At 41.9% G+C, this 27,393-nt stretch overlaps 1 protein-coding gene across 31 annotated transcripts in view; it reads left to right on the top strand.

Annotated features, from left to right (window-relative positions):
- Nucleotides 1-27,393, top strand: part of TENM3 (teneurin transmembrane protein 3) — a 1,319,439-nt gene that overhangs the window by 1,121,141 nt on the left and 170,905 nt on the right. For 21 of the 31 annotated variants that reach the window (XM_081208578.1, XM_081208577.1, XM_081208575.1 and 18 more), the window contains one exon: nt 22,728-22,937. The exons of the other annotated variants lie outside the window; for them this stretch is intronic. In XM_081208578.1, coding sequence (XP_081064704.1) covers nt 22,728-22,937 — 210 coding nt within the window. The remainder of the gene's footprint in view (nt 1-22,727; nt 22,938-27,393) is intronic. 31 annotated transcript variants of the gene reach the window in all.

Below are 27,393 nucleotides of genomic sequence, written 5' to 3'. Positions count from 1 at the left end.
TTTAGACCTGAATGTTATGGATGTCATACTGCACAGTAATTGATTTGGTCCAGCTAACCATACCAAGCAACCTCTGTTTGGCTGTTTGCAAAGAAGTTTCTGTGCCTTCTTTCATGGAAGATATGCAGATGCACACTCAAGTGCTGCACAAATGGTTGCAGAATTTAAGAGGACTTCAGAAATAATCTTCAATGCAGGACAACAAACTGCTGCTAGGAAATAAATAGGGAATGAATGAACTGGCTGTAAAGGGATTCTCTGAATTGTGTCCATGATTGCTATAATAAGATACTCAGTGTGGTATCAGTGTTAATTATTAAGTGGAAACAATAATATGTGATTGATGGATTGCCTAAAAAAATAAAAAGGGACAGTTATAGCCAGTTTTGATGCTACATCTGCTAGAAAAATTATTTCCTTTGGAATGATTAAGGTAATGCTCCAGCCATAAAAATACTTACTTTGGCAGCCTTCTTTGAAATACACAGTCCTATTCAGTGAATATTCTAGGCCTTTCTAAAGCAGAATCACAGCTATTTTACTTATGGTAAAATTACACTTGATTCAATCAAGTATGAATCTTAAGAAAGACGCAAATGTAGGTTTTTCCTATTAGTTTTCTCCCATCTCTTAAATGTAGTTTACCTTTTAGTTCTAAAGTGAACTAGGTGCTGTTTGAATTGTTGGTTTCCTAACACAGATCCTTTATGCCATAAAAATATCACAAGCAGATGCTGTAACAGGATTTGACACTTTTAGCATAATGCATTATGCGTAAGAATGACAGCATGCAATAGTTTATTCTTCCAAGCAATTTTTCTAGAGGAATATAGCAATAAAATATGTTTCCTCTGGAATAAGTACATGATCCATTGCAGATTATTTTTTTAAAAAGCTTTGTACTCTTCAGGACTGATACTATATTTTACAGTAAGCCAGAAATACTCAGTTGAAATAACTGTAAGTCATCAGTGTGTTGGTGATTGCTTGTACCAGCATTTTGTATTTGTTTCTTCCTTCGCCAGTCGTTGTGCTCTTGTACCATATGGATTATTCGCATGTATAAAACACTTACACATACTGATCTAGTTTTAAAATATCTCAGTTGCTGTTGCTGTTTTTAGTCTGTGGCTGTATATGTTTACTTGAAAGAAAATCTCACTGTGTTTATGGTCATACAGTGGTGCCTCGCAAGACGAAATTAATTCGTTCCGCAAGTTTTTTCTTCTTGCGAGTTTTTCGTCTTGTGAAGCACGGTTTCCCATAGGAATGCATTGAAAATCAATTAATGCGTTCCTATGGAAACCGCTTGCCAGGCTGGCGGTGCGGAGAAGGGCTTTTCTCCCCACCGCAAGCCTTCAGGACAGGTACGGGAACAGAGGGGAAGGGGCGCAGCGCTTCTCCTCTGTTCCCGGGGCTTGCAGTGGGAGGAGGGTTTTTCCTCCCCACCGCCAACATTCAGAACAGCATTCTGAATGTTGGCGGTGGGAAGGAAAACCCTCCTCCCACCGCAAGTCTTCAGGACAGCCGTCCGAAGGCTGGCGTTGGGAGAAGGGCTTTTCTCCCCACCGTCAGCCTTCGGAGGAGCCTTCCGAAGGCTGGCGCGGGGAGAAGGGCTTTCCGCCCCACCGCCAGCCTTCGGAGGAGCCTTCCGAAGGCTGGCGCGGGGAGAAGGGCTTTTCTCCCCACCGCCAGCCTTCGGAGGAGCCTTCCGAAGGCTGGCGCGGGGAGAAGGGCTTTCCGCCCCACCGCCAGCCTTCGGAGGTGCCTTCCGAAGGCTGGCGCGGGGAGAAGGGCTTTCCGCCCCACCGCCAGCCTTCGGAGGAGCCTTCCGAAGGCTGGCGCGGGGAGAAGGGCTTTCCGCCCCACCGCCAGCCTTCGGAGGAGCCTTCCGAAGGCTGGCGCGGGGAGAAGGGCTTTCCCCCCCACCGCCAGGCTTCGGAGGAGGTCCAAGGACAGTGGGGAAGAAGCGCTGCGCTTCCCCGCTGTCCCGGAGATTTCCCTATGGGCTTTCGTCTTGCGAAGGAAGCCCATAGGGAAATTCGTTTTGCAAAGCGCCTCCAAAACGGAAAACCCTTTCGTCTAGCGGGTTTTCCGTCTTGCGAGGCGTTCGTCTTGCGGGGCACCACTGTACTTCCAAGTAAGCAATCCTGTATAAAAGAAGCTGGCATAAAGCAAGCCAGTCTAATTTAAGATGGCATAAGGTAACATCAAATAACTCTCTTTGGCAGCGTGGCTACTACCAGCTGAGGTAGCCAAAGCCTGGCAGAGGGAAACAAGTCTTTCAAATGCTGCCTGTTATACCACCCTTTTTGCTGGTTTAACTTACGGCACATTGCCAGATCACATCATGTAGCTGAATGGACTTAATTTCCATCCTAAATTCCCCATCTTTGGTCCCACCCCATTTCTAGAACACCCCTTTTTCAGGGCTAATGCTGGCTTAAGATCCATTGGCTTTGGCTCAGCCAGCTGGGTTCCAGCTGAGCTGAAACAGCAGAGATATGCCAGCATAGCCCAGCTGTGCCAGGAATCACTTGGCTCAACCAGAGATCCACTGATCCCAACCCAGGCTTCCTCAACCTCGGCCCTCCAGATGTTTTGAGACTACAATTCCCAGCATCCCTGACCACAAGTCCTGCTAGCTAGGGATCATGGGAGTTGTAGGCCAAAAACATCTGGAGGGCTAAGGTTGAGGAAGCCTGTCCTAACCCTCTCATCCCTGCAGATCTTGCTATAGGATTGCTTCCAAAGTGTGTCTAGGATTGTAGCCTTACTGCACAATCCTAAACATGTTTACTCAAGAGGAAGTCCCACAACCGTTCTATAAAACCTGTGTCTCGGTTGCATAGGACTGCTGCTTAGTTTGCTTTAGATTGTTTTTAATATTTGGCTGCAGTTTCTTTTTCGTTAGCATATTTGTATATTTAAAATATCTACTGATGTAAAACTGTCTTGAATCCCTCTCAAGATTGTCACCAAATTCATTGTACTAACCATGGGTCTTGATAACTTAAAAAGAAAAAGAAAAATCAATGTAAAACTTCCAACACAGAAATAATGAAATAATGATAAATAATATAACAAAAGTTTTAAATACTGTATACTCAAATAGTTAACTCTGTGCAAACCCCCCCACCACAATTTAATCTGAGAAAAAAACTCTTTAACACTCCTACAATGCTGCACAGACCCTTTACATTAGACGTTTTCTTATAGCCAAAGTGTACGATGCTTATTTATATATCACAAATGGATAAATATATTCTAACATAAAACAGATAATTTGCTCAAAATAGATTGTTAAACTGGACAAGATGTTTTTCAAAGAAAAATTACTTGGTTCATCATATCAAGGATATTTCATTAATTAATAGATTACATTCTCTATCTATTTCATATTACAGATGCAAATACATTGGGAGACAGGTTTCTGTTTGTATCTGCCATCCAGCAAAGCACAATCTTTAGGTGTAGTCCTAGAAGAGTCCTGTGTAGAAGAACAGTGGTCAGTTCAATGTATACTTCTCTAGATGTAATTCTCTAGAAAGGCAGGACATTATCTCTTTATCAATCAATGAATCAATTATCTGTTTGAATGTAGATTACTGCATATGAGAGTATTTTATGTTTAAAAGTGTACACACCTTGGTAACCAATGTAGATTTCTGCATGTGTTCAGAATGGATCACATTAAAGGGGGTAGTTCTCCCCAACTGTTAGGATTTCCTTTTGGTGGAAAATTTTCAGAGTGATTTAGTATATGCATCAATGAGAAAAGCTAGTTGTAGCAATTCAGAGCATGCATTCCACTTTATGAAAGGGAATTGTAAAAATCCTTTAAAAATGACATTTGAAATAGCATTAAAATACAATTTCCCTCTGATAAGGTTTTAGCTGCTGGGTGACCTTGGGCCAGTCACACTTCTCTGAAGTCTCTCAGCCCCACTCACCTCACAGAGTGTTTGTTGTGGGGGAGGAAGGGAAAGGAGACTGTTAGCCGCTTTGAGACTCCTGAAGGGGAGTGAAAGGCGGGATATCAAATCCAAACTCTTCTTCTTCTTCTCTTCTTTTAAGACATTCATATGAAAAATTATACCACCCAGAGAGGGTTTGTGTCATCATAATGCAATGTTGTGTTGCTCATAAGTGGCATTAATCCATTAAGACTGCAATAATTTATTGTTATCTGTCATTAGATAAAATTATATATATTGGTTCAATCATTTGGTTTGCTGAAGTGCAATAATCTGTGTAATGATAAGAATTAGTAAACTGTTGTGAATATGTTTTTCCAGATCAGATAATATATTCATCGCTGCTAAATAAACCTTTTAATAGATTGTGATAATTTTGAGATACTCAGCAAAATTGATTTGTAAATTACTTAAGAATATTTGACACCCTGATTCCTCAGTCCTAAATACCTCAACATATTTTAATAAGGAATATTTAGTATTGTTATTGATATTAACAATAAATTATGGGCAACTAGGAACAGGAATCATGACCTTAACTAATCTAAAAGAGCATATATGTTAGACCTGTATAGGCAAATAATTTATTCAAAGCTTGTCTCGATCTATATAGTCTAATAAAAGAATTAACCCATTTAAATTAAATTATAAATACAAAATTCCAAAATTCCTGTTATGATAGGCTAAACAATGGCATAAAATTCTGAGTTTAGATTACTATTACACCCTAACCCTATTCCACTCCTTGAAAATAAATGATCTATCAAGATTTGCAGTTTAGCCCAGACTAGTATGTTAAACTTCACTTCCACATTATTCAGTTTCACTATGAATCATGGATCGTGTCCCAGATGATTAGAAATTTATCAGTGTTGTGGGCATCTTTATTGGGATACTAGAGGGTCTCCGAAAGGCCTTGCAATGTATACTTGCCCTTCTGTGTTTCGCAAATGATGTCAAATAGTAGAAAGTTTATTGCAGATTCTCTAGAGAAGCCATTGTGCACCCAGCCCTTTTTTCTCATAGTCCACTTGACTGCTTCATTGAAGAAAACCTGTGTAAAGTCATGCTATGATGACAAGCCTTCTGCCTATCAGCTTTCCCCTTTTAAAAGAAAAAAACTTAATGGAAGATGTTCGTAAGTGCTCATTCCATTCTGATGTGAATATTCAGAAAGCTGTGAAGCTGCAAGTGGCAGCGTTTAATACTGTGTCTCATAATGCCTGAATAATTTTCCAGAGAATGATCGCTGCAGCTGCTGTGAGGATGTATATTTGTTTATTTTCCACCTTGGTCCTTCTGGAATGCTGACATAGCTAATCTGCCATGCACATAGGAGAGAATGGTTTCATATTCATAGCTCTCTGCCATTCTTTCGAACAAACAGAATCGGAAGCCAAACCTTTGGACAATGTATGCTACTGTAATCCCAGAGAGTTTATTTGAACTGACTCTTCTGAGCCTCTTTCTTGAGTGAAGAATCTGAAGTGTCTTCATGAGGAATTTGGAAAAAGAGAGGTAGAAGCTGTCCTTTGTGTTTTTTAACAGATGCTTGTGAGAGAAAAGGGGATGGCATAGGCTGTCGGGGTGAGTTATAGAATGCATTTTGTGATCTTCCCCTGGTAGTACTGCTCATTATGTTAAACAGTGTAGCTCTTAAACCCTCTGTAGTTTTCATTTTATGTGCATTGGCCTTCATTTGCTGAAATGCTTCAAGTTCACAGCACTAAAGTCATTTTGAAAACAGGATGTAATTACAAAGGTTTCTTATGCTTACCCACAGCTTTTTGGGACCAATGTAATTATCATTACATGGGGATACTGTAAATTGAATATCCCTTCCCTAATTACATTAAACTCAAGGGTTAGCTGCTTAAGCATCCAAATAAGAAAAGTTCACCCTTCGCTATAAATAGTAGAATTGTTCTGTTAGTTAAGTTGACCTTTAAAGCTCAGCATTTACATGATATTGTCAGGTGTACATTATAAAGATAGCTTGTAATGAGATCTGTAATGAGTAACCCAGTTATAATGGCCTTTTTCTAAAAGTTCATTTATTCAGCATTTTCTAACGGCATGATGAAATTAAAGTTTGAATCTGTGCATGTCAGGCCCTTTTTAAGGGACCAGTCACACTGTTCTTAGTTTCGTGCTGTCCTGCCAACGGCTGGAATTAGTTTAACAATCCTGCCACAGCACAAAATTGACAAAAGTTACTATACATGTGATTAGTTAGTCCTGCCTATGTAAAGAAGAGTATTGAAAGGTTTAGTGTGTTCATTGATTTAGTGTTTTCTGTTCTACTTTCTCCTCCTTTGTGAATATATTCTAGTCTAGCTACATTTTGTGAAAAATAAAGTTGGAGGGTGTGAGTAGATGGAAGTGAATTCTCATAACTTTGGCGGTTGTGTCTGTACGTGTGTCCTAATCTATTTGTAGTTGTAAATGTATTTGCAGTTGTATTAGTTATATGTTTTGTCGCTGGAGGAAAAAGTTCTACTAAGTATTGATACTTGATGGATTTCTGCTTGTTTGCAAATTAAAAATATTAATGTTCCACATAGCTATCTCTTACTATTGAGTTTGTTTTTCTACTATGGCTTCAATAAAATACCATTCCACTATTGAAACTCCCTTACCCCACCCCACCGACACTTTTTACTGAATTCCCTTTATAAGCAATCACTTAAAAATGACAACCTGCTTATGTTGGACAAATCGGGAAGTATGCATTACAAAGGAATTTTCCTACTGTACATAAACTATAATTTTGACCAAACAAAATGAACACTAAAGTAACTTACTAAACAGCACAGTGCAAAGCTTGAATTGCAATAACCTAATGATTTAAACATTTTATCTTTTTAGTCTTGTGCTCCACTTTCTTGTACAATCATGCTTTCCTGATTTGAGTAGTAAATTATTTTTCTTGAATGTGTTTCTATTAATTTTAACATTAAACAGACTTTTGATCTAAGTCACATTTATTTTAGCAAAAGGTTAAAATCAAGTCAATTGTGTTATTTGACTTGTACAATAATATAAGGATTAGAATATACAAGAAAAACGAACACATCCCATTCGGCTATGAAATATAGGATTATGTTTTCTATTATCAGACATTATGCAACCTCGGGCAGGGGTGGAGAAATAGGCTGCAGTTTTATGTGACTGACTGAATTGGAATTCATTCAAAGCATTTTTGCAGAAATATATGTGAGGCTAGACAGTGCCACTAAGCAAGTAAGTAAACTGTTCAATTGTGAGGAGAACAAAGAGGTTACACCAAGAAGACAAATGAGACAGACGGCCTCTCTGAAAGTACAGCGGAATGCAGAGAGCCCTTTTCACCTGTTGATTCTTGGCTCAACTACAGTCCAGATATGTAGCCACCAAAAGTTATTTACCATCTGTTGGCTTGTCACTTCTCTGGGAAACTTTGGAAATGTGATCTCCCATTTCTAAACAGATTTACTTGGTGCAACAATATATCTAAGTTTCCCTCTCCTCTGCAGTATCTGTTCGATGCTGGCAGACAAGGATGGCCTGTCATTTAGTCAGAGGGAGGCAGCTGCCTCAAGTGTTGGACGTACGGAGCCGCAATAAGGTGTTTGTAGACAGCTGTGTGTACTATGAGGTCAGCCTTGCACCCCCTGCAGTGGAAGACGCTGCCCCATTACCAGTGTTGAATAGAGATTCAGCTGCCAGTCTGGTTTGCATCTGTATGTGGGGAGGAGGCGGTATGGTGCACCTCGGGCAGTAAAATGTTTTGGGCTGCTGCTCCTAGTGGAGCCATTGGCTGCAATGCTTATTGCCACATTCCATGTGGAACAAGTGTGCTACAACTAGACAAATTGCCACACTTGTAATTAAAGGGAAACCCTGTTTGCTGCAGCTGCTGACCAATTCTTGGCTGCACAGATGTTGGTTCTGTTCTTACAGTCCTTTAGGTGAGCCACAAGTTTAAAATAATAATAATAATAATAATAATAATAATAATAATTTATTATTTATACCCCGCCCATCTGGCTGGGCCTCCCCAGCCACTCTGGGCGGCTTCCATAAAAACCAAAAATACAGTAAAATGTCACACGTTAAAAACTTCCCTGAACAGGGCTGCCTTAAGATGTCTCCTGAATGTCAGATAGTTGTTTATCGCTTTGACATCTGCTGGAAGGGCGTTCCACAGGGCGGGCGCCACTACCGAGAAGGCCCTCTGCCTGGTTCCCTGTAGCTTTGCTTCTCGCAGTGAGGGAACCGCCAGAAGGCCCTCGGCGCTGGACCTCAGCGTCCGGGCAGACTGATGGGGGTGGAGACGCTCCTTCAGGTATACTGGACCGAGGCCGTTTAGGGCTTTAAAGGTCAGCACCAACACTTTGAATTGTGCTCGGAAACGTACTGGGAGCCAATGCAGGTCTTTCAAGACCGGTGTTATATGGTCTCGGCGGCCGCTCCCAGTCACCAGTCTAGCTGCCGCATTCTGGATTAGTTGTAGTTTCCGCGTCACCTTCAAAGGTAGCCCCACGTAGAGCGCATTGCAGTAGTCCAAGCGGGAGATAACCAGAGCATGCACCACTCTGGCGAGACAGTCCGCAGGCAAATAGGGTCTCAGCCTACGTACCAGATGGAGCTGGTAAACAGCTGCCCTGGACACAGATTTGACCTGTGCCTCCATGGACAGCTGTGAGTCCAAAATGACTCCCAGGCTGCGCACCTGGTCCTTCAGGGGCACAGTTACCCCATTCAGGACCAGGGAATCCTCCACACCTGCCCGCCTCCTGTCCCCCAAAAACAGTACTTCTGTCTTGTCAGGATTCAACCTCAATCTGTTAGCCGCCATCCATCCTCCAACCGCCTCCAGACACTCACACAGGACCTTCACCGCCTTCACTGGTTCTGATTTAAAAGAGAGGTAGAGCTGGGTGTCATCCGCATACTGATGAACACCCAGCCCAAACCTCCTGATGATCTCTCCCAGCGGCTTCATATAGATGTTAAAAAGCATGGGGGAGAGGACAGAACCCTGAGGCACCCCACAAGTGAGGGCCCAAGGGTCTGAACACTCATCCCCCACCACCACTTTCTGAACACGGCCCAGGAGGAAGGAGCGGAACCACTGTATAACAGTGCCCCCAGCTCCCAGCCCCTCAAGACGGTCCAGAAGGATGCTATGGTCGATGGTATCAAACGCCGCTGAGAGATCCAGCAGAACTAGGAAACAGCTCTCACCTTTGTCCCTAGCCCGCCGGAGATCATCAACCAGTGCGACCAAGGCAGTTTCAGTCCCATGATGAGGCCTGAATCCCGACTGGAAGGGATCCAAATGGTCCGCTTCTTCCAGGCGTGCCTGGAGTTGTTCAGCAACCACTCGCTCAATCACCTTGCCCAGGAATGGAAGATTTGAGACTGGGCGATAGTTGGCCATCGTGGCCGCATCTAAAGATGGTTTTTTAAGAAGCGGTTTAATAACCGCCTCTTTCAGCGGGTCTGGGAAGGCTCCCTCACGGAGGGAAGCATTCACCACCCCACGAAGCCCATCGCCCAGTCCTTCCCGGCTAGCTTTTATAAGCCAGGATGGGCAAGGATCCAGGAGACAGGTGGTTGGTTTCACTCGTCCAAGCAGCCTGTCCACATCCTCGGAGGTAACAGATTGAAATTGAATGAAACTGAATGGGTGGCTTTTCCCACATTCAGCTTAACTGATATACTGAATTCATTCTCATGTGTTGTGAGGTGACTGGTACTATAGCTGGGTTTTATAAAGGTCACCAGTGGAGGATAGAATTGGAACATGGACCTCCTAAGCAAGTGGGCATGATTTGGATGTTGACTCAGAAGAGAAGCAAGACTAAGACTGGATGGAGCATAGGGAAAGGTTAGGCAGAGACTGCACAGGACCAGTCCATGCTTACCTACCAGCAAGTCCATCCTTAGCTATGAATAGCAGCAAGTTCTTTTTCTTTTCTTATTTTAATACCCCAAACCCAGCTACCCAGCACTCTGTGGAGTTCCACATAACAGGAATTTCTCCCCCCACCCACCCAAGTACCCTCAAAATCTGCTCTGGAGGGCCTGCGCTAGAGGGGTTGCAAGGGAGAGGAGATGGTAGGGCTGCCATACACCCTGGATCTTAGGCAAGTCAATCTAAAAAATGAGTTTTTTGGCGTTTTCGAAAAGTTTAGGTCCACTGAAGTCTAGTGGAACAGCAGCTTTGGTTACAACCCCTGGCCTGAAAGGGGCCTTGTCTCATGAGTGTTACGATTTTCTGTTGTAGGTCTATTTCTGTCCCTTCTGCAATTAGCCTAGCATATAGTTTACACTTTCTGTGAAATATGTGTGCTACACTTCTGTTTTAGAATGAATTGGTAGCCACGATATGCAACATAAATAAATTCTATTGCTGAAATGAATAGAAGCTTTGCTGGGATAGTTTGTACTTTACTGTGTGGAAGTCCTGTTGTTGCAGAATAGGCAAGTATGTAAAAAGTAATTATGTCAGCTGTGCTGTCTACTATTGGAAAGCTGGTTATCTGGAATTTCAGTTATCCGAACAAAAGAATTATACCCAAACCTCACTGCCCGAAGAGCTGATTCTGATATAAGGAAGTGGCAAACTCTGGCTGTTCAGATTTGTCTGTGTTTCGCTGGCTGTCGGCAGCCATTCTGAGAGGAAACCATGAATGGAGGGAGATCGGACCATTCAGGTAGCAGGAGAGATCAGATAGGGAACAGTTTTTCCTTGTATTTGTCTTTTGCTGGTTGGCTGCAGCAGTTTGGGCCGCAAACGGGGGTGGGGTGGGGTGGAGATAAGAGAAATCACAGATTAGAATGTTCTCTTAGGAAATAATGTAAATAATGAACTCATTATGCAAATCTTGCCAATACCAGAAACTCATTGTATGCTGTGTAAAGATAGCTGGGAAAAGGGAAATTTGCTGGGAGTGGGCGGAAGAAAGAAAGACCTCCCTTTTCAGAGGAAGTGTTAAAGTAAATTAGAAAGTGAGATGATTATTGTTGTAATAAAAACCAAAGCTGTTACTGGAGGAAGAAGTGAATGCAAAAAGACAAGACAAGAGAGTTGAAAGAAATTGGCAGTTTGGGGAAAGGTGAATAGGGTACAAGTTGAGTAGGGAAAGAAAATAGAAAAAATTACAGGAAATGGATAATAATAAGATGTATATGGGATTGGCAATGGGAATATAGATATTTTTAAAAGTCTTCCCTGCTTAGAGCCTCTGGATCAGCAAATCCTATTTGAACTGGTAAGGATTCACAAAACTTTCAGATCAAAGTTAGCTTGAGGAAAGCAGAGTTCCTTCTTGATGCAAGGAAAACACACAGGAAAAAACGTAGAAATTTCCAAAAATTGGCATCAGTAGAAAGTGATGTTAGTAATTGTGACATGATTATGCCAAACTCTGCTTCCACCTGCCATCATTTTGAGACTGGATCTGGGTCTGCACCTCTGTTTTGTGACTAGTGGGCCTCATAAATCTTTCAGGCATTTGAAGTAGGTCCTGGAAATAAGAATCCACAGTGGTACCTTGGGTTACAGATCCTTCAGGTTACAGACTCCGCTAACCCAGAAATAGTACCTCGGGTTAACAACTTTGCTGCAGGATAAGAACAGAAATGACGCAGCGGCAGCAGCGGGAGGCCCCATTAGCTAAAGTGGTGCTTCAGGTTAAGGACAGTTTCAGGTTAGGAACGGACCTCCAGAACAAATTAAGTTCTTAACCCGAGGTACCACTGTATATGATCCCGTTGCAATTATGCCAGCACCCTTTAAGCTTATGCATTCATTTAGACTATGGTTGAGCATATCCCAGGATTCCTGTAAGTACTCACACAGTCAGTCATTTCCATTTTCTTCAGAAGCAGACAGAAGGAAATAAAACTGTCATTTATCTTTAATATTGCTAAATCCACTGTGGTTTTTGTGTGTGTGGCAAGGACACTTTTTAATAAAGGTAATACCCACATTACCTATGGCTAGGTCAGGATGGTATTGGGATGAGGGACCAACTCCCTTCTCTTGTGGGGGCCCAATTAGTGCCATTGCCTTCCGTTAAGAGTTTGGGTGTAATCCTTGACGCCTCCCTTTCCATGGAGGCGCAAGTTACAGCAACAGCCAAGGCGACATTGTTCCACCTTAGCCGCATCAAGCAGTTGGTCCCTTACCTTTCCCGCCCCGACCTGGCCACAGTGATCCACGCGACGGTCATCTCCAGGCTTGACTACTGTAATTCGCTCTACGCGGGGCTGCCCTTGAAGCTGTCCCAGAAACTTCAGCGGGTACAGAATGCTGCAGCGAGGCTCCTCACGGGGTCTCTGCCATGGGAGCATATTCACCCAGTGCTTTTCAAGCTGCACTGGCTCCCGGTGGAGTACAGGGTCAGATTTAAGGTGCTGCTTTTGACCTTTAAAGCCCTTCACGGCCTAGGACCCTCGTACCTACGGGACCGCCTCTCCCGGTATGCCCCACAGAGAGCCTCAAGGTCCATAAATAACAACACCCTAGTGGTCCCAGGCCCTAAGGAAGTTAGATTGGCTTCAACCAGAGCCAGGGCCTTTTCAACTCTGGCTCCGGCCTGGTGGAACACTCTGCCTCATGAGACCAGGGCCCTACAGGATCTGATTTCTTTCCGCAGGGCCTGTAAGACAGAGTTGTTCCGCCTGGCCTTTGGCTTGGAGCCAATTTGATTCCCTCCCTCCCTCTCTTTCTTTTTTCTTTTTCTTCTCCTCCTGCGATGAGGCTACATTTTAATATTTTAATGTTCCATTATTTTAATGTTGTATTTTATTTTTGTTTTTAAGTTGTAATCATTCATCTTGTTTTTATTATTGCTTGTAAGCCGCTCTGAGCCCGGCCTTGGCTGGGGAGGGCGGGGTATAAATTAAAAAATATTATTATTATTATTATTATTATTATTATTATTATTATTATTATTTATTTTTTATTATTATTTCCCCAGCACATAGAACTGCTCTTCTGGGTGCTTGTTAGCCCTTCCATCCCACAAAGAAACCCTAGTTTATATATAATTGTTTGCATAAAGACCCACATATAATGGCAGTAGCAAACATTGGAGAGCAGTAGGCATGCCATAGTGATATTTGGGGAGGTAGGGCTGCTCACTTTTTGGTCATTTGGGGGGGCGGGATATATTTTTCTTTATTTTCAAGAATTGTATCTAGGTACAGAGTAATAAAAATGCCTTCAGCAGTACAGATATTTGTCATTTTTGAGTCAGTAACAGTTATGCAAAGGTTGATGAATGCAATACATCAAGTAACAACAGAACAAATAACTGTTTAACCCACCCACCCAAATTATTATTTTTCTTAGCAATTCACCCACAGTGCATCAGAATAGCACTCAAGCAAAACTCTTGTTGCAAGTGGGAGACAAAGAAGATAATTTTACTGGCATTATTAAAATGACAATTTATTGGTCAATAGCAGCTTGTTTTCGAATCTATTCCTTTAGCCACTTTATTTGTACACTTGTACGCTCTTTCATCTTGCTCATTCTAAGCTTTCTTATGAACTGCATCTTAAGCTAAACATTTCAATGATTTTTCCCCTAGAATTTTGCAGGCTTAAAGGGTTTCTGTTGCCTGCTTCAACTATTTAGATTAAAAGCAGTTGCTGCTGAATTTGCACAGCGTTCAGATGGGATTGTGCTTTCATGCTCCTTCAAACAGATGGATAACCTCTGTCTGTTGATAGATTTGGATGGCCTAGTTGGCATTTCTTTCATCCCTGAACATACGCTGAAGTACTTGGAAGCTGTTTTGTGAAAGCGTTAGTTACTCCTGGTTTTAGGCTTGTGTAAACAATAATTTCCTCTGTCCTTGGAATTGTTTCCCCCCTCTTGTTGGCTAAAATTGGTTGTGGTCTACATGTTCATCTGTGTTTTTCATTTTCGTTTAGATCAGAATTATAAGGCATAACTGGTTTGTTTGTATTACACAAATTGGTTGCTTTTGTGATTTTTAAAAAGACTTCTATTCTAGTCTTTATTTTATTTTTTTGGTAATACTTGTTCCAAGGAACAGTCATTACAACTTCTTTTTTCATAACACATAACATTTTGAAATAATGAAATGGGGCAGATTCCTTCTAAGCTTGAGTTAAGGCCAAAATTATTTTTGTGATACCCTGCTTAGCCTTTTCTACAAGCAAGTTTATTTCTTTCCTTCTCCCTGCTCCTTTGCCCCCCACATTAAACCGGTCTTGTAATCCAACTATCTCTAAAAATTCATGAATTCTTTCCAAAATGGATTTTTACATTGAAAACTGGTATATATACACACCTACTCCCAGGTAGGTCTGTATAAGATTGCAATCTGGGTTGTGCAAATTATGTAGATTAGGCTTCCTCTAACAACAGAATGTGTGACCTGTGCATTTTGTATTCACAGGGGAAACTAGTATCCATACTTTCAAGCTGAAAAATATTCAGCATCTGCTATTTGATGCTACTTTTCATAGTGGTATCTGAATTGAGCTGTTATTTCCTGAGTATCTGACCCTTAAGCCTCCAGTCCCTTTTTACACTGCTGTGTTGTCTTAGCCAAGCCAGTGGTGTCCTAAGTTTGGGTGATAATATTAGGGTGTTTTATTTAAGCTTCCAGCTACCTGCCTGTGGTGTTCCATTTGTTCTATGGGCAAGAACATTTTCTCCACATGGGCCTAGCTCCTAAGTTCTGTTCCAGCAGAGAAATAAATTACAGACTCAGTATAATGAGAACATCTATGTCCAGTAAATGTCATTTTAGTTGTGAGAGCACTATTATGTGGGGCAACATTTAAGAATTTTTCTGTAATTTTTCCATTTCTCAAATAATGTTCCAGTTTATACATGATCTGTGTGAATTATTTTGTAGGATAGCTGCTGCTGAGATTGCCAGTAGAATGCCAGATATAATGCTAAGTCTGATAGTGCCAAAAGCAATTAACTATTTGTTTCAGCCAATTTAAGTATGCTTTCTCAAATAATTACACCTCCTAGCTCCTTAATTGGTGGTGATGATCCTTATAAGATGAATAAGAAAAGGCATTTATTTCCTAACAACCTTAATTCATTATGGCCACCAGTCTTAATAATGAATCAGACAATCCACCAAATGATTAAAATCTGCAGATAGTAATTATGAAAGTTGTCTGGATTACGAATATCCACCAGACACATTAGACACCTTTGATTATTCTTCTTTGTCAGTTGGCACCCTGGCTCTGGTCCCAAGAGTTCTCCATACTGCCAGGTAGTCTCTTATCCTTAGAAATTCCCCCTGGTCATCATAGGACCTTCCCTATTTTTTACATTCAGCTTTCCTTCTCTTAACACACTTTCCTCCCCATTCTGGCTCACTAGTGGGGTTAACAGCCCCAGACCAGTATTTCCTGTTCCTCTTTCCTTCTGTCCTCCCCTTAGCCCTCACTATGGCAGGGCAATTTCCCTCTGCTGCTCTCTCCTGTGTTCTAAAACTCTTTGGTCTTCTCACTTTGTGTCTCATCTTTCTTCACATCCTTCCTTTGCCGCTCTGTGCTCTTGCTATCTCTCTTCTCTCCCTTTGTCTTCTCTCTCCCCCCCCCCTCCCCACATCCGTGGGACCAGAGCTGGGTGCTCCTGTACACAGGCTTTTAAGTTGTTGTATGTCGTGCTGTGTCTTGCCAATGTAGATTATCTCCACGCAGCTCCACGTCAAGTCCTGACACCTTTGTGTCTTGCCAGACTGGCTGAAAAGCTCCATTGAGACTGCCCCCACTGGAGTCCTCTCACATTCTTAGGGCTTGTCCACATTTGACCATTGTTGTTGTTGGGCTCTAAAGGCAATGGCGTATGCTTCCAGGGACAAAGTCAAACCACATAGTGACATCTCCAGGGAGCAAGCCTGGGCAGTGTATATGGAGTTTACTCCTTGGCCTTTTCTTCTCTCAAATATATCCTCCTGCCCCTCACTTGCCTCTACAGCAGGCATCCTCAGATTCGGCCCTCCAGATGTTTTGAGTCTACAACTCCCATCATCCCAAGTTAAAAGGACCAGTGGTCAGGGATGGTGGGAATTGTAGTCCCAAAACATCTGGAGGGCCAAATTTGGGGATGCCTGCTCTACAGCAACTGCAGAAACTTCCTTCTTGATCGTTGAACCCACTATTATTCTCATCTGCTGAATCCACCAGAGCCTGTCTTTGCACGCAGGTGAAGTCCCTCACTCACGGAGGGTTTGAGACCCATTTGAGAATTATTTAGCTCTTACTCCACTTTCCCCTGTTCAAATTAGACTCGAGAAGTCCACACCCAGAAGTACTTGAATATGCGGAGTAACTTTAGTTTTTCCCATTGATGTTCATAGTCCCATAGGTGTTCATGGTATTGTTCTTGTGTTTCCCCCATCTTCTAATCTGTTGATTCTATTATTCCAATTAAGTACCAATAGGGCATGTGTGCAGATAGTTGTATGCAGGCCCATGCAGAGCTTGTCTGAGGCCCAGCACAGGAGTCTTGTTAGGATAAAACAAATCTGATTTCAGTGTGACCTAAGCAATGCACTAGATTGACGCCTCTGTGTAGACACAGGTCACTTTTGTTTCACTGTTCCAGAAGGGAGTGTGTATACAACTGAAAAGACATTTTGGAAAGCTAAGCATGATCAGATGTTCATATTTAGGAGAGTTAGACTTTAAAGGACCATTGTGATTTTCTGTTAAGAGAACATCTCCTAAAACTCAGTCTACCTGCTTCAGCTTTAATCAGGAGCAGCTGTGCATAATTAGGCATGGAAGCTTTAAAAAGAGTTGGCTCCCTTCAGAATGGAAACAGTCAGGGGGTCCCTGCCCAGATTCCAGGACTGGGAGCTTTTCTAAAGATGCAAGAGCTGTCTCCTTTATACTGCTTCATTGCTTAAAGGCAGTTTAGCTTCACAAAAGAACTTCAACTGTGGATTTCGCTGGCCTGTGCACCAAGAAAACAATATTTTATGAATCTCAACCCCCTGAAACATTCCCTTATGTTTAACTTGAGATTCATGCCGAGTTCTGTCTGGCTATACAGACTTTGGCTTTGGCACAGAGCAATGTGTTACGCTTGCTAGCTTTTCAAAAAAGTACCCAGCAAGAATAGTATGCCAGATTAGTCTAACTGAATGTATGCTAGTTAGAGCTCAGATCGTCACACAGAAAATTACTTGCTAAAGTTGGAGGAAAGCCATACTTGATTGTAAATTGCTTAACTTGACCTCCTTTAATGATGTACTAGCTAGGTAGCGGCTGTTGCCATAATAGCTACAACATTTTTTTTAAAAAAATCTCTCTTTGTGGGGAATTTGTACACATACTTCTTTTAATTGCACAGTTTGAGCTGTCTCCTACTATTGAATAATTTAACTAGGAATTTCACACCACTAAAACTAGTTTTTCCATGAACTTAACTGGGCTGCTCTTCAGTGGAGGAGGATGGTGGCTAACACATTGAATCCTGACAAGACAGAAGTACTGTTTTAGGGAGGCAGGCAGGTATGGAGGACTCCCTGGTCTTGAATGGGGTAACTGTGCCCCTGAAGGACCAGGTGTGCAGCCTGGGAGTCATTTTGCACTCGCAGCTGTCCATGGAGGCACAGGTCAGTTCTGTGTCCAGGGCAGCTGTTTACCAGCTCCATCTGGTACGCAGGCTGAGACCCTATCCGCCTGTGGACTGTCTCGCCAAAGTGGTGCATGCTTTAGTTATCTCTCACTTGGAGTACTGCAATGCGCTCTTTGAAGGTGACCCGGAAACTACAACTAATCCAGAATGTGGCAGCTAGACTGGTGACTGGGAGCGGCCACTGAGACCACAAAACACTGGTCTTCAAAGACCTACATAAGCTCCCAGTACATTTCTGGGCACAATTCAAAGTGTTGGTGCTGACCTTTAAAGCCCTAAACCAGCCTTTCTCAACCTGTGGGTCCCCAGATGTTGCTGAACTACAGTGTTCGTGAACTCCCATCACCCCTAGCTAGCAAGGCCTGAGCTCAGGGATGATGGGAGTTGTAGTCCAACAACATCTGGGGACCCACAGGTTGAAAACTGCTGCGAAACAGCCTTGGTCCATTATACCTGAAGGAGCATCTCCACCCCCATCATTCTGCCCAGACACTGAGGTCCAGTGCCGAGCGCCTTCTGAAGGTTCCCTCGCTGCGAGAAGCCAGGTTACAGGGAACCAGGCAGAGGGCCTTCTTGGTAGTGGCTCCTGCCCTGTGGAACGCCATCCCACCAGATGTCAAAGAGAAAAACAACTACCAGACTTTTAGAAGACATCTGAAGGCAGCCCTGTTTAGGGAAGCTTTTAATGTTTGACGGATTATTGTATTTTAATATTTTGTTGGAAGCCACCCAGAGTGGCTGGGGAAACTCAGCCAGATGGGTGGGGTATAAATAATAAATTATTATTATATTCAGTGGCAGCCTGTGTCCAGTGGTACTGGTAAGCTAGGGGGAAGAGGTGAATTGTTGGCAAAGCCAACTAATTCTGGTTTTGTTCTTTCCTCCTCCAGTGCAATGACACTAAGAACTCTTAACTACTGCAGCACATTTCCTTAGTACTTAACATTTGCCAGCTCTTCTTAGACAGAGAGCAAGGCCCAGAGCCAGAGCAGTCTGAGGGGCTAAAATCCGTTCACCAAGCTTGACAGCCTGCCTTTCTCCCCAACGTCTCACTTTCCTCCTACTGCTTCATCATGGGCAAAGACTACAGCTCCCCTTAAAACCTCTTATATATTTAAGTCTCCTATGCCTCTAACTCTTTATAGGAAAGAATTGCCTGCTAAGGAGAGCGCCAATAGCCAGTGCCAACCTCTGGACTGGTAGTAGGTAAGGAGTCTGGCAGGAAGGAAATGGGCAGGCTGGGGGTAGCCTGAACCTGGTGAGAGAGTGCCCCTTTCAGTCTAATAAGCCAGCATCTACTGCTGCTTTGGGTAGATGCTTTGAAGATTGTGGCGTTTATGACACCTCTAAGCAAAATGTTCTTGTTCTTTTCAAAAGGGAGTAGACATCTGGTGGCCACATAGAAATATCGGGCAGTTTCAGTTCACATTCTGAGCATATATGCTACGATAACAACAGAGGCATGTTCTGTACCAAGCCCTGCTTCCAGACATGCAGTAGAATCAAGGAAGCCGAGGAAAAGGATGAATAAGCAGCAAAATATAAACAATAATGTGAAGGGCGGGTTCTGTTGTGATGGTAAACTGAGTCTAGGAAAGAAGCAGTAAGTGAACTGTTCTGGGAGCTTGTGATGATGAAGAAGTAAAGGCTTTGTGGGGGAATTCCCCAGGGTGGGGGAGCATCATAAGAATAGAGAAATGATTGGGGGGTGTTTTGAAGAAAAGAGATGTGACAATGGTAGAACCTCAGCTCGTGTTTTATGAACTTCAGCTGCTTCTGCTCTGGAAGTTCAAATGAACACCTAAGTAATCACCCTTTTTGTTTATAAATGACACCTTTGAATTCTCCATTTAAGGGAATATATCATTTCTTCTCAGATTTGTATCTTGAGATATAGCTGACAGTTCATTAGAATTCGGAGGAGTCTGAAACTCAAAAGCATACTTCTTGATGCAAGGGTAAATGGGTCATCATCCACTACGTTGTTGGTTTTTGTTGGTTTTTAAGTGTTTTTTTTAAAAAAAGATGTTGCATAAAAATTGCTTTTAAAGAAGGAGCATTGTAAATTTTTTTTTTAAAAAACTAATGTGTCACGACTATGGAAATATCTATTAGTATCTTAAGTAATAAGAATTTGTTAAGCATATTTCCCAGAGGGAGAACTTAAACACTAAGTACACTGGTGCCCAGTATTAAAACTGAAGATAACAAGGCCTGTGCCGTTACAAATAATAGTGCTTTGTGTGCGCTCTGCTACAGCACTTTTCAGTAATGCTATTTGCATGTAGAGTTTTAATTAAGAGATAACTGTCACCACAGGTTGACTGCAGAAGGCTCTAGTATCCAGCAGAGAGATAAATGCCAGTGCCAAGTTATGCAGGTTGGATAGCATACAGGGGGTCTATAATATAAAATGGATTCATAATTAAAAGTCACTTATTACATAGCCATTGTGTTATAGAGAGAAGAGAATGCCTGAAATCTGGCCATTTTATGGTATAATATATTACCTATGCATTTTTTTTCTGGCTCAGCTGCATATGATCCTGTTTTAACAGAAAATGTTTTATGAACTTTTTGAAGTGTAACTTTATAGTCTGCATATACACACATACCGTATTTTTTGCCCTATAGGACGCACTTTTTCCCCTCCAAAAATGAAGGGGAAATGTGTGTGCGTCCTATGGGGCGAATGCGGGCTTTCGCTGAAGCCTGGAGAGCGAGAGGGGTCGGTGCGCACCGACCCCTCTCGCTCTCCAGGCTTCAGGAGAGCCCCAGCACCAGCCCCACAAGGTCGGGGGACAGAGGGAGGCGGAACGCCACCATCCCGCTGTCTCCCGAAGTGGTTTGGAGGCTGACGGCAGGGAGACCCCGCCGCCAGCCCCGCAAGCTCCAGGGACAGCTGGGAGGCGCAGCGCGTCTCCCCGCTGTCCCAGGACCTGATCTGAAGGCGGGCGGCGGGGAGAAGAGTGCTTCTCCCCGCTGCCTGCCCCGCAAGCTCCGGGGACAGCGGGGAGGCGCAGCGCTTCTCCCCGCTGTCCCCGGACCTGATCTGAAGGCGGGCGGCGGGGAGAAGAGCGCTTCTCCCCGCTGCTGGCCTCGCAAGCTCCGGGGACAGCTGGGAGGCGCAGCGCGTCCCCCCGCTGTCCCCAGACCTGATCTGAAGGCGGGCTGCGGGGAGAAGAGCGCTTCTCCCCGCTGCCGGCCCCACAAGCGCCTGGGGGGAAAAAAATTCCCCTTTATTTCCCCCCCAAAAAACTTGATGCGTCCTATGGGCCGGTGCGTCCTATGGGGCGAAAAATACGGTACTTAGATTTACTTCTGTCATGTCCTAAGGCTAAGAAAATATGGTAGATGGCCACTGTTCCATTTTATAAGATGGGACATTGAATACAAGAGTGACACATCCAGAATCTTCTAATGGACATGATCAAATGCCACATACTCCTCCCCTCTTTCCATACATCTTCAAGGAGGACATTGGAAGCTTTCATTTCCACTTCTGGTTAATTGTGATTTGTCATGCCATCTGGACTTAAACTGTGGTTGACGTTGCTCTAATTAGTATAAAACTGTGGTTTGTCTAGTTGGCTTATTTGAACTAGCCATAGTTAATGTTAACCATAGTTCCAGATAACATGTAACTGGGTGACTTAAAACAGAAGCCTCCAAACTCCTTGCAGCCGCAGAGGGGGAGGAGACAGGGAAGCATGTGATCCCAAGGCTTGCTACGGTTCATTCATGTCACATTAAACCATGCTTTGATAAAACAAAATTTAAAAAATCCTTCTAGTAGCACCTTAGAGACCAACTAAGTTTGTTATTCAGATACTGAAGAAGTATGCATGCACACAAAAGCTCATACCAATAACAAACTTAGTTGGTCTCTAAGGTGCTACTGGAAGGAATTTTTTTTATTATTTTTTCCCCAACTACGGCAGACCAACATGACTACCTACCTGTAATTACATGCTTTGATACGTAAGACATTTGAATATGTGATCAATGAGTCCATGTGTAAGGTGGGATTTCAACTTGGATCAGTGTATAGTTATCAATTGTTATCTATGCAATGAAATCTGAAAAATTATTCGTGTATGTTAGCAACATGGAATTTTGTGAAAATGGATCTCTAGGTTTCTTAAATCTAGGCCAGTCTCTTCATGCCTAAAGGGGGAAAATAGCATTGTCTATTGAAGGAGATAAGAGTCTGAGCAAAATAATTTGTCAAATGTATAGGTATTTCCCCCACCCCTGCCATTCAAAAATTATTATATTGGAAAGAAAAAGTATTCTATTGCTAGTATAAAATCCATATTCACTTCCTGTCATTTTCTGCCTTGCAATCTATTTGTAAAACATACTGATGTTTGTCCTGTACAGGATTACAGATTCATAAGTGCTCTGTTCTGTTCTACAGACACAATAAAGAAGAAATAGATTAAAGCAAGTGGGCTATGCAAATACAGTGGTGCCTCGCAAGACGAAAATAATTTGTTCCACGAGTCTTTTCGTCTTGCGATGTTTTTCATCTTGCGAAGCACGGTCCGTCGCAACTGCACCTCTTCAAGCAGCTTTAAGAAAAAAGCGCAAGACGTTTTCGTCTTGCGAAGCAAGCCCATAGGGAAATTCGTCTAGCGAAGCAACGCAAAACCGAAAAACCCTTTCGTCTAGCGAGTTTTTCGTCTTGCGAGGCATTCTTCTTGCGGGGCACCACTGTACTTAGTCTCTGAAACTAGAGCAGAACCATTGAGTCAAAGTTTGCAGTCAGAGATGTTTTAAAACTCTGAATTAATATTAAAATAAAGTGAAACTTAATAATTAAATTATCCGGTTCTGCTGTTATATACAACTAGGTTCTAAAAGCTATGTTGTTCAGGAAAACAAGCATCATATATACAGTGTCAATACCACAAGCTATCCATAGCATCATGAATTTCAAATGAACATTTTCATTATGTGCTATCATTTTGTTTGACCATGATTTATTAAACTTTTATAAATAGATATAATTTGAAGGATGTAAACAGTGTTTTTTGATCTGTCACTCATACAACCCTAACCATTTTTTTAAAAAAAAATATTTTTATTTTTTTCCTTAGGTCCTCCCATGCCATCCTCTTCATCTAGTCAATCCGTTATTGAACATTTACATTCCCCTCCTCCATCACCTAATCTCCATGACAACCAGAGATGGTTGCTAAGTACTAGTGCTATCCAGCCAGTTCAGGACTCTGACACTGATGAGGACTATACTGCCAGCTCTTATCTAGTACAGACCGGTCCTGTTTCAGTTTTTGCCTCAGGTCATGGTAAGATCAGCACATCTTGTCCATAGTTTAAGCGCACTTTTTATTTTTTTTCATCCTGTTTCTTCATTCTAATGAAATATTAGCAAAGTTGTTTGAGTGCATATGTGAAAGCACAAGTAGATTTACTTTGTTGAAACCAAGCAAAAATAAGAAGACAGAATCACTTTTTGTTGTTTATTTAATTACATATTTAATGAAAAAGTCCTAATTTAATTGAGATGTAGTAGCGTTTTCATTATATAGGAAACATTGATTCTTAATTGTACAGAATTGCAGTCAATACCTGCCTAGCTTTGTAGATGTTTCTTTTCCAGTTGTATGTCATTTAGCTCAGCTTTGCTGTAAAAATATACTCTAGTTGCCTGTACCAAATTGACTTCGTAAGCTCACAGATAATCCGTAATGTTTAAATACAACCAGCGCTAGCCCAAGACATTTTGCTGACAGAGAAGCACCCTCTCTCCTGTATCATTTACAAAAGCCCAGTGCTGCCAGTGGGACAGCATCCTCCATGGTGAAAGGTAAAGGACCCCTGGACAGTTAAGTCCAGTCAAAGACGACTATGGGGTGCAGCCTTTAACTTCCTTTAGGCCAAGGGATCCAGCATTTGTCCACAGACAGCTTTCTGGGTCACGTGGCCAGCATGACTAAACTGTTTCTGGCTCAGTGGAACACCATGACGGAAGCCAGAGCGCATGGAAACGCTGTTTACCTTCCTGCCGCAGCGGTACCTATTTATATACTTGTGCTAACTGGTATGCTTCTGAACTGCTAGGTTAGCAGGAGCTGGAACAGACCAGCAGGAGCTCACCTTGTCGAGTGGATTCAAACTGCTGATCTTCTGATCGCCAAGCCCAAGAGACTCAGTGGTTTAGACCACAGCGCCACCCATGTATCTATCCTCCATGAACACATGAAGGCAACAGGATTAGCTCAAAGTGGCAGGGTAAGATGCCTGGCATACATCGCTGACCTCCAATACCTTGCCAGTGCTTCCCAGCCCAGTAGCTGCCTCCTGACACAGCTGCTTCACTGTGCAAATATATAAATTATTTACGTAGCCAACCTTCTAAGACCAAATATGTCACACATTTTTTTGCCGTTGCATTATGCATTTATTTGCTTGGCAGCAGTTAAATGTTGGCAATTATGAGGGTTTGTGTTTTTAATAATAATAATAAATAATGTAATTATTGCCCGGTAGTGAGATAGGCCTCATTGATATGTTTAGGGACATTTTAGGAAAAGTAAAGCACAGAGAAGGACAAACAGGGCTCATGATTGGAAGGAGCTGATAATTCCCAGGTCCTGTTTGTGCTAAGGAGCACATTGTACAAGTTGACCTTTGCAGAGTGTGAGTTTGAGCATTTTTCGAGTGTGAAAAGTGTGTGTGTGCAATATTAGTGACAGAATCACATCCTTTTTGATATCTTGAAATTTACATAACTACCCAACTAAAAATCAGTTAATATTCAGATAGGAAATTAACTTCAAAGAAACATTTTATATATATTTTCATCTCTAATGACAGCAACAATCATCTCGTCCCTGCTGCCATTGGCAGGGCTAATAGTTGATTCAGGTGGGATATGATATTTTTGTGGGACAGCAGTGTATGTTCTGGCATGCTGTACTCCACACTAGCGACTCCACACTAGGGTTTCAAATAGAGGTGTGGTAACAGTGAGTTTAAGCACCCACATTTCCATATTTATTATGGGTGTAAGTTTTTAAGCAGCTAATTTGAAGTAGGCCCTAGGTATCCTATTATACTGTGTTATGAGAAAATGTTCCCAACATACAAAAAAGGAGAACCTTTTTGGGGAAATGATGGTGTCCCCAAGTTCATTGTGTTATCAAGGTTCCTGATCATGAGGCAACTTCTAAGCATGTTAGGATGAATATACTTAGGTGTCCCCTTCGGATATTAGTGAGAGGCATGTGAAATTTGGATGGTGCAGTGGGTGCACCTAACTTGCAGGAAGCATTGGACTGGCATGTACAGTCTTGGCTCTGTATTCAGCCTTAAGGCTGATAAGGCTGAATGTCTCAACAGGGCTAAGGTTTCCATGTTGTGTGGCTGTCAAGCGGACTCTTACAGTGGTATGTAAAAATGGGAATCATGGTATAAAAAGCAGCCATTTTTCCTTAAATGGTTGCATATTTTATTGCGCTTCATGATTTCTATGCTTTTGGGTTTTTTATTGTTTTAATGCGTAAGGATAGTAAGCAGAAAGAAAAATTTCAAAGTATACAAATGAAATGATTTGTAATTCAAAATATAATATGTAGCCACAAAGCAATTTCTAAGTGTTTTTAACAGTTTTTAAATGTTTAAAATATGTTTTCAATTTATCTTTAATTGCATTTTTATTAGATACTTTTGCTGCCCCAGGTTCCTTTAAGAGGAAGAGGGGATATAAAAAAAAATCAATTTTAAAGTATAAAAAAACTAACCATGAAGATGAAGGGGTTGATACACATGGAAATCTTTGAAAGGCTGGATATATATTGCACATACTGGCTAAAAATGGACAGGGAAGAAACAGAACATCAAGAGTGGAAGATATATCCCTGTGCATTGCATATAATTTATTTGTGAGCAATAAAATTTAGGAAGAGAAAATGTAGGCTGGGTAGTAAGAAAACTTTTCTGCCAGTGGATTATATTACAGTGCAAGTGTGTTTCCTGAGGGAAATGAAAAAAGTGCTACCACTTCCTAAGTTTTAAAACAAGAAGAAAAAATTTCTGATCAGTGCATCGTTGCAAAAGGTGGCCTGGTTTCTCTAGTATAAGGGTACCTATATTTTATTACTGCAACATTAGTTGACAAATGTGTAAATAGGTATATATAATTGTAATGAACAATCGGCTCATAATATGATAGTGAGCCATTTATGTGTGGTGTTCTTTCAGTGCTCTAATCGTTGTTTAAATTTGTATTTTTCTTACCACCCCTGAAACGTACATTATTATTTTTTTGTTATCACACAATATTTGACTCCAATAACATTAGCATGTTTTGAACTTGGAGCGTACCAGCAGAGTTGAGTAATCCAGGTGCCTCATAAGACAAAGTGCTGTGCTAGGCAAGGCAAATATATGTTTACCTATCAAACAACAATAATAAATACAAATTTAGCATGCATCAGCAACCAGCAGTAATAGTGGCGAACTGGACAATCTGGGCGGATTTATAAAATCATTTTATACAGCAGTATGTACTCTCTTCATTTATTATATATAAAGCATATAAAATATACCGTATACTACGGAGGTGCATTGCATTCGGATCAGTCCTGAATCCCAAGGTGAAGCAGAGTTTATTTGTCAGAGTTGAAGTGGGATCTGTACAAGGTGGTGCGAATCAAAGTGGGGGCTCTTGAAGCACATCGTGACACCTCAGCAATCCAGACTTTTGTTTTTTAACTGCTGAAAGCAGGAATAATGTCTGCAAGCTTGTTGCAGTAGGTGGTGATAGAGGAGAGCTGAAGGAGAGCTCCATTGTGATTGGCTCATCAGGCTTGTACACAGAGGAAGTGTTTTCACATTTCAATGAATGTCTTTTACTTCTCCCCAACGCAAAAACAATTTAAATAATGTCTAGCACCAAAGCCTTTGGACTGAATTGTCTGCAATTTGGCAGGTTTCTTACCAGGGTCACCTTTTGAATGTCTGCAGAGACTTAGAAGAACAAGCAAGCTTGCATAGGAAGAGGCAATACTTAGGTCTCAAGCATCTCCTATGCAATGGAGATGGTTGACTAGTTCTGTAGCTTACAGAGTAAGGCTTATTAAAAACCAACTAGAAAGAGGTGGTTGTCATAGATGCTCTGGTGTAAAGCTTATATAAATTCACAGAAAGAAGAGACTTGTTCTTTTAGTTTGCAATCCTGTACACATTTACCTGGAAATGTCTCATTTAATTCATTGGGGCTTTCTTCTTTCTACATGTTTTCACTGTTAGTTTCTTGTCTGCTTAAACAAGAGTACATATTTTGCTTTTTTTCTTTGATGAATTGGTTAGATCATCAGCAAACAAACACATGTAGACTCAGTCTAACAGAAACTGAACTTGAAGATTCAAAGGTTATCTGCTGAGGTTACTGAGGTTTAACATTTATCCCATAACCCTGGCATTCTGTGCAAACCTATTCATGTTCTTACATTATTTCCCATCCGTTTTTTCTCTCTCCCCGCCTTGTATCCCTTAGTGTAGACAAAATAACATTTAGACGGTAGCCCTAAACACAGTTGTTTTAATGACAGTTCAGTTGTGAATAATGGCACTTACTTTCAAGTATATACATTTAGAATGGGAATAACAGGCATCTTGGTAAAACTGTTTATACACTACAAAGATGTTTATTCAAACACAATAATTTGAAGGGGGAAAACCCCTCAGTAAATACGAAGCAAGCTTGTTCATGTACATTTTGCAAAAATGCATGTTGTA

Source organism: Podarcis bocagei, assembly GCF_964188305.1.
Source record: "Podarcis bocagei genome assembly, chromosome: 9".
Taxonomy (NCBI): Eukaryota; Metazoa; Chordata; class Lepidosauria; order Squamata; family Lacertidae; genus Podarcis; species Podarcis bocagei.
Note: the sequence above shows the minus strand (reverse complement) of the source record. Positions and strands in the feature narration are given on the sequence as shown.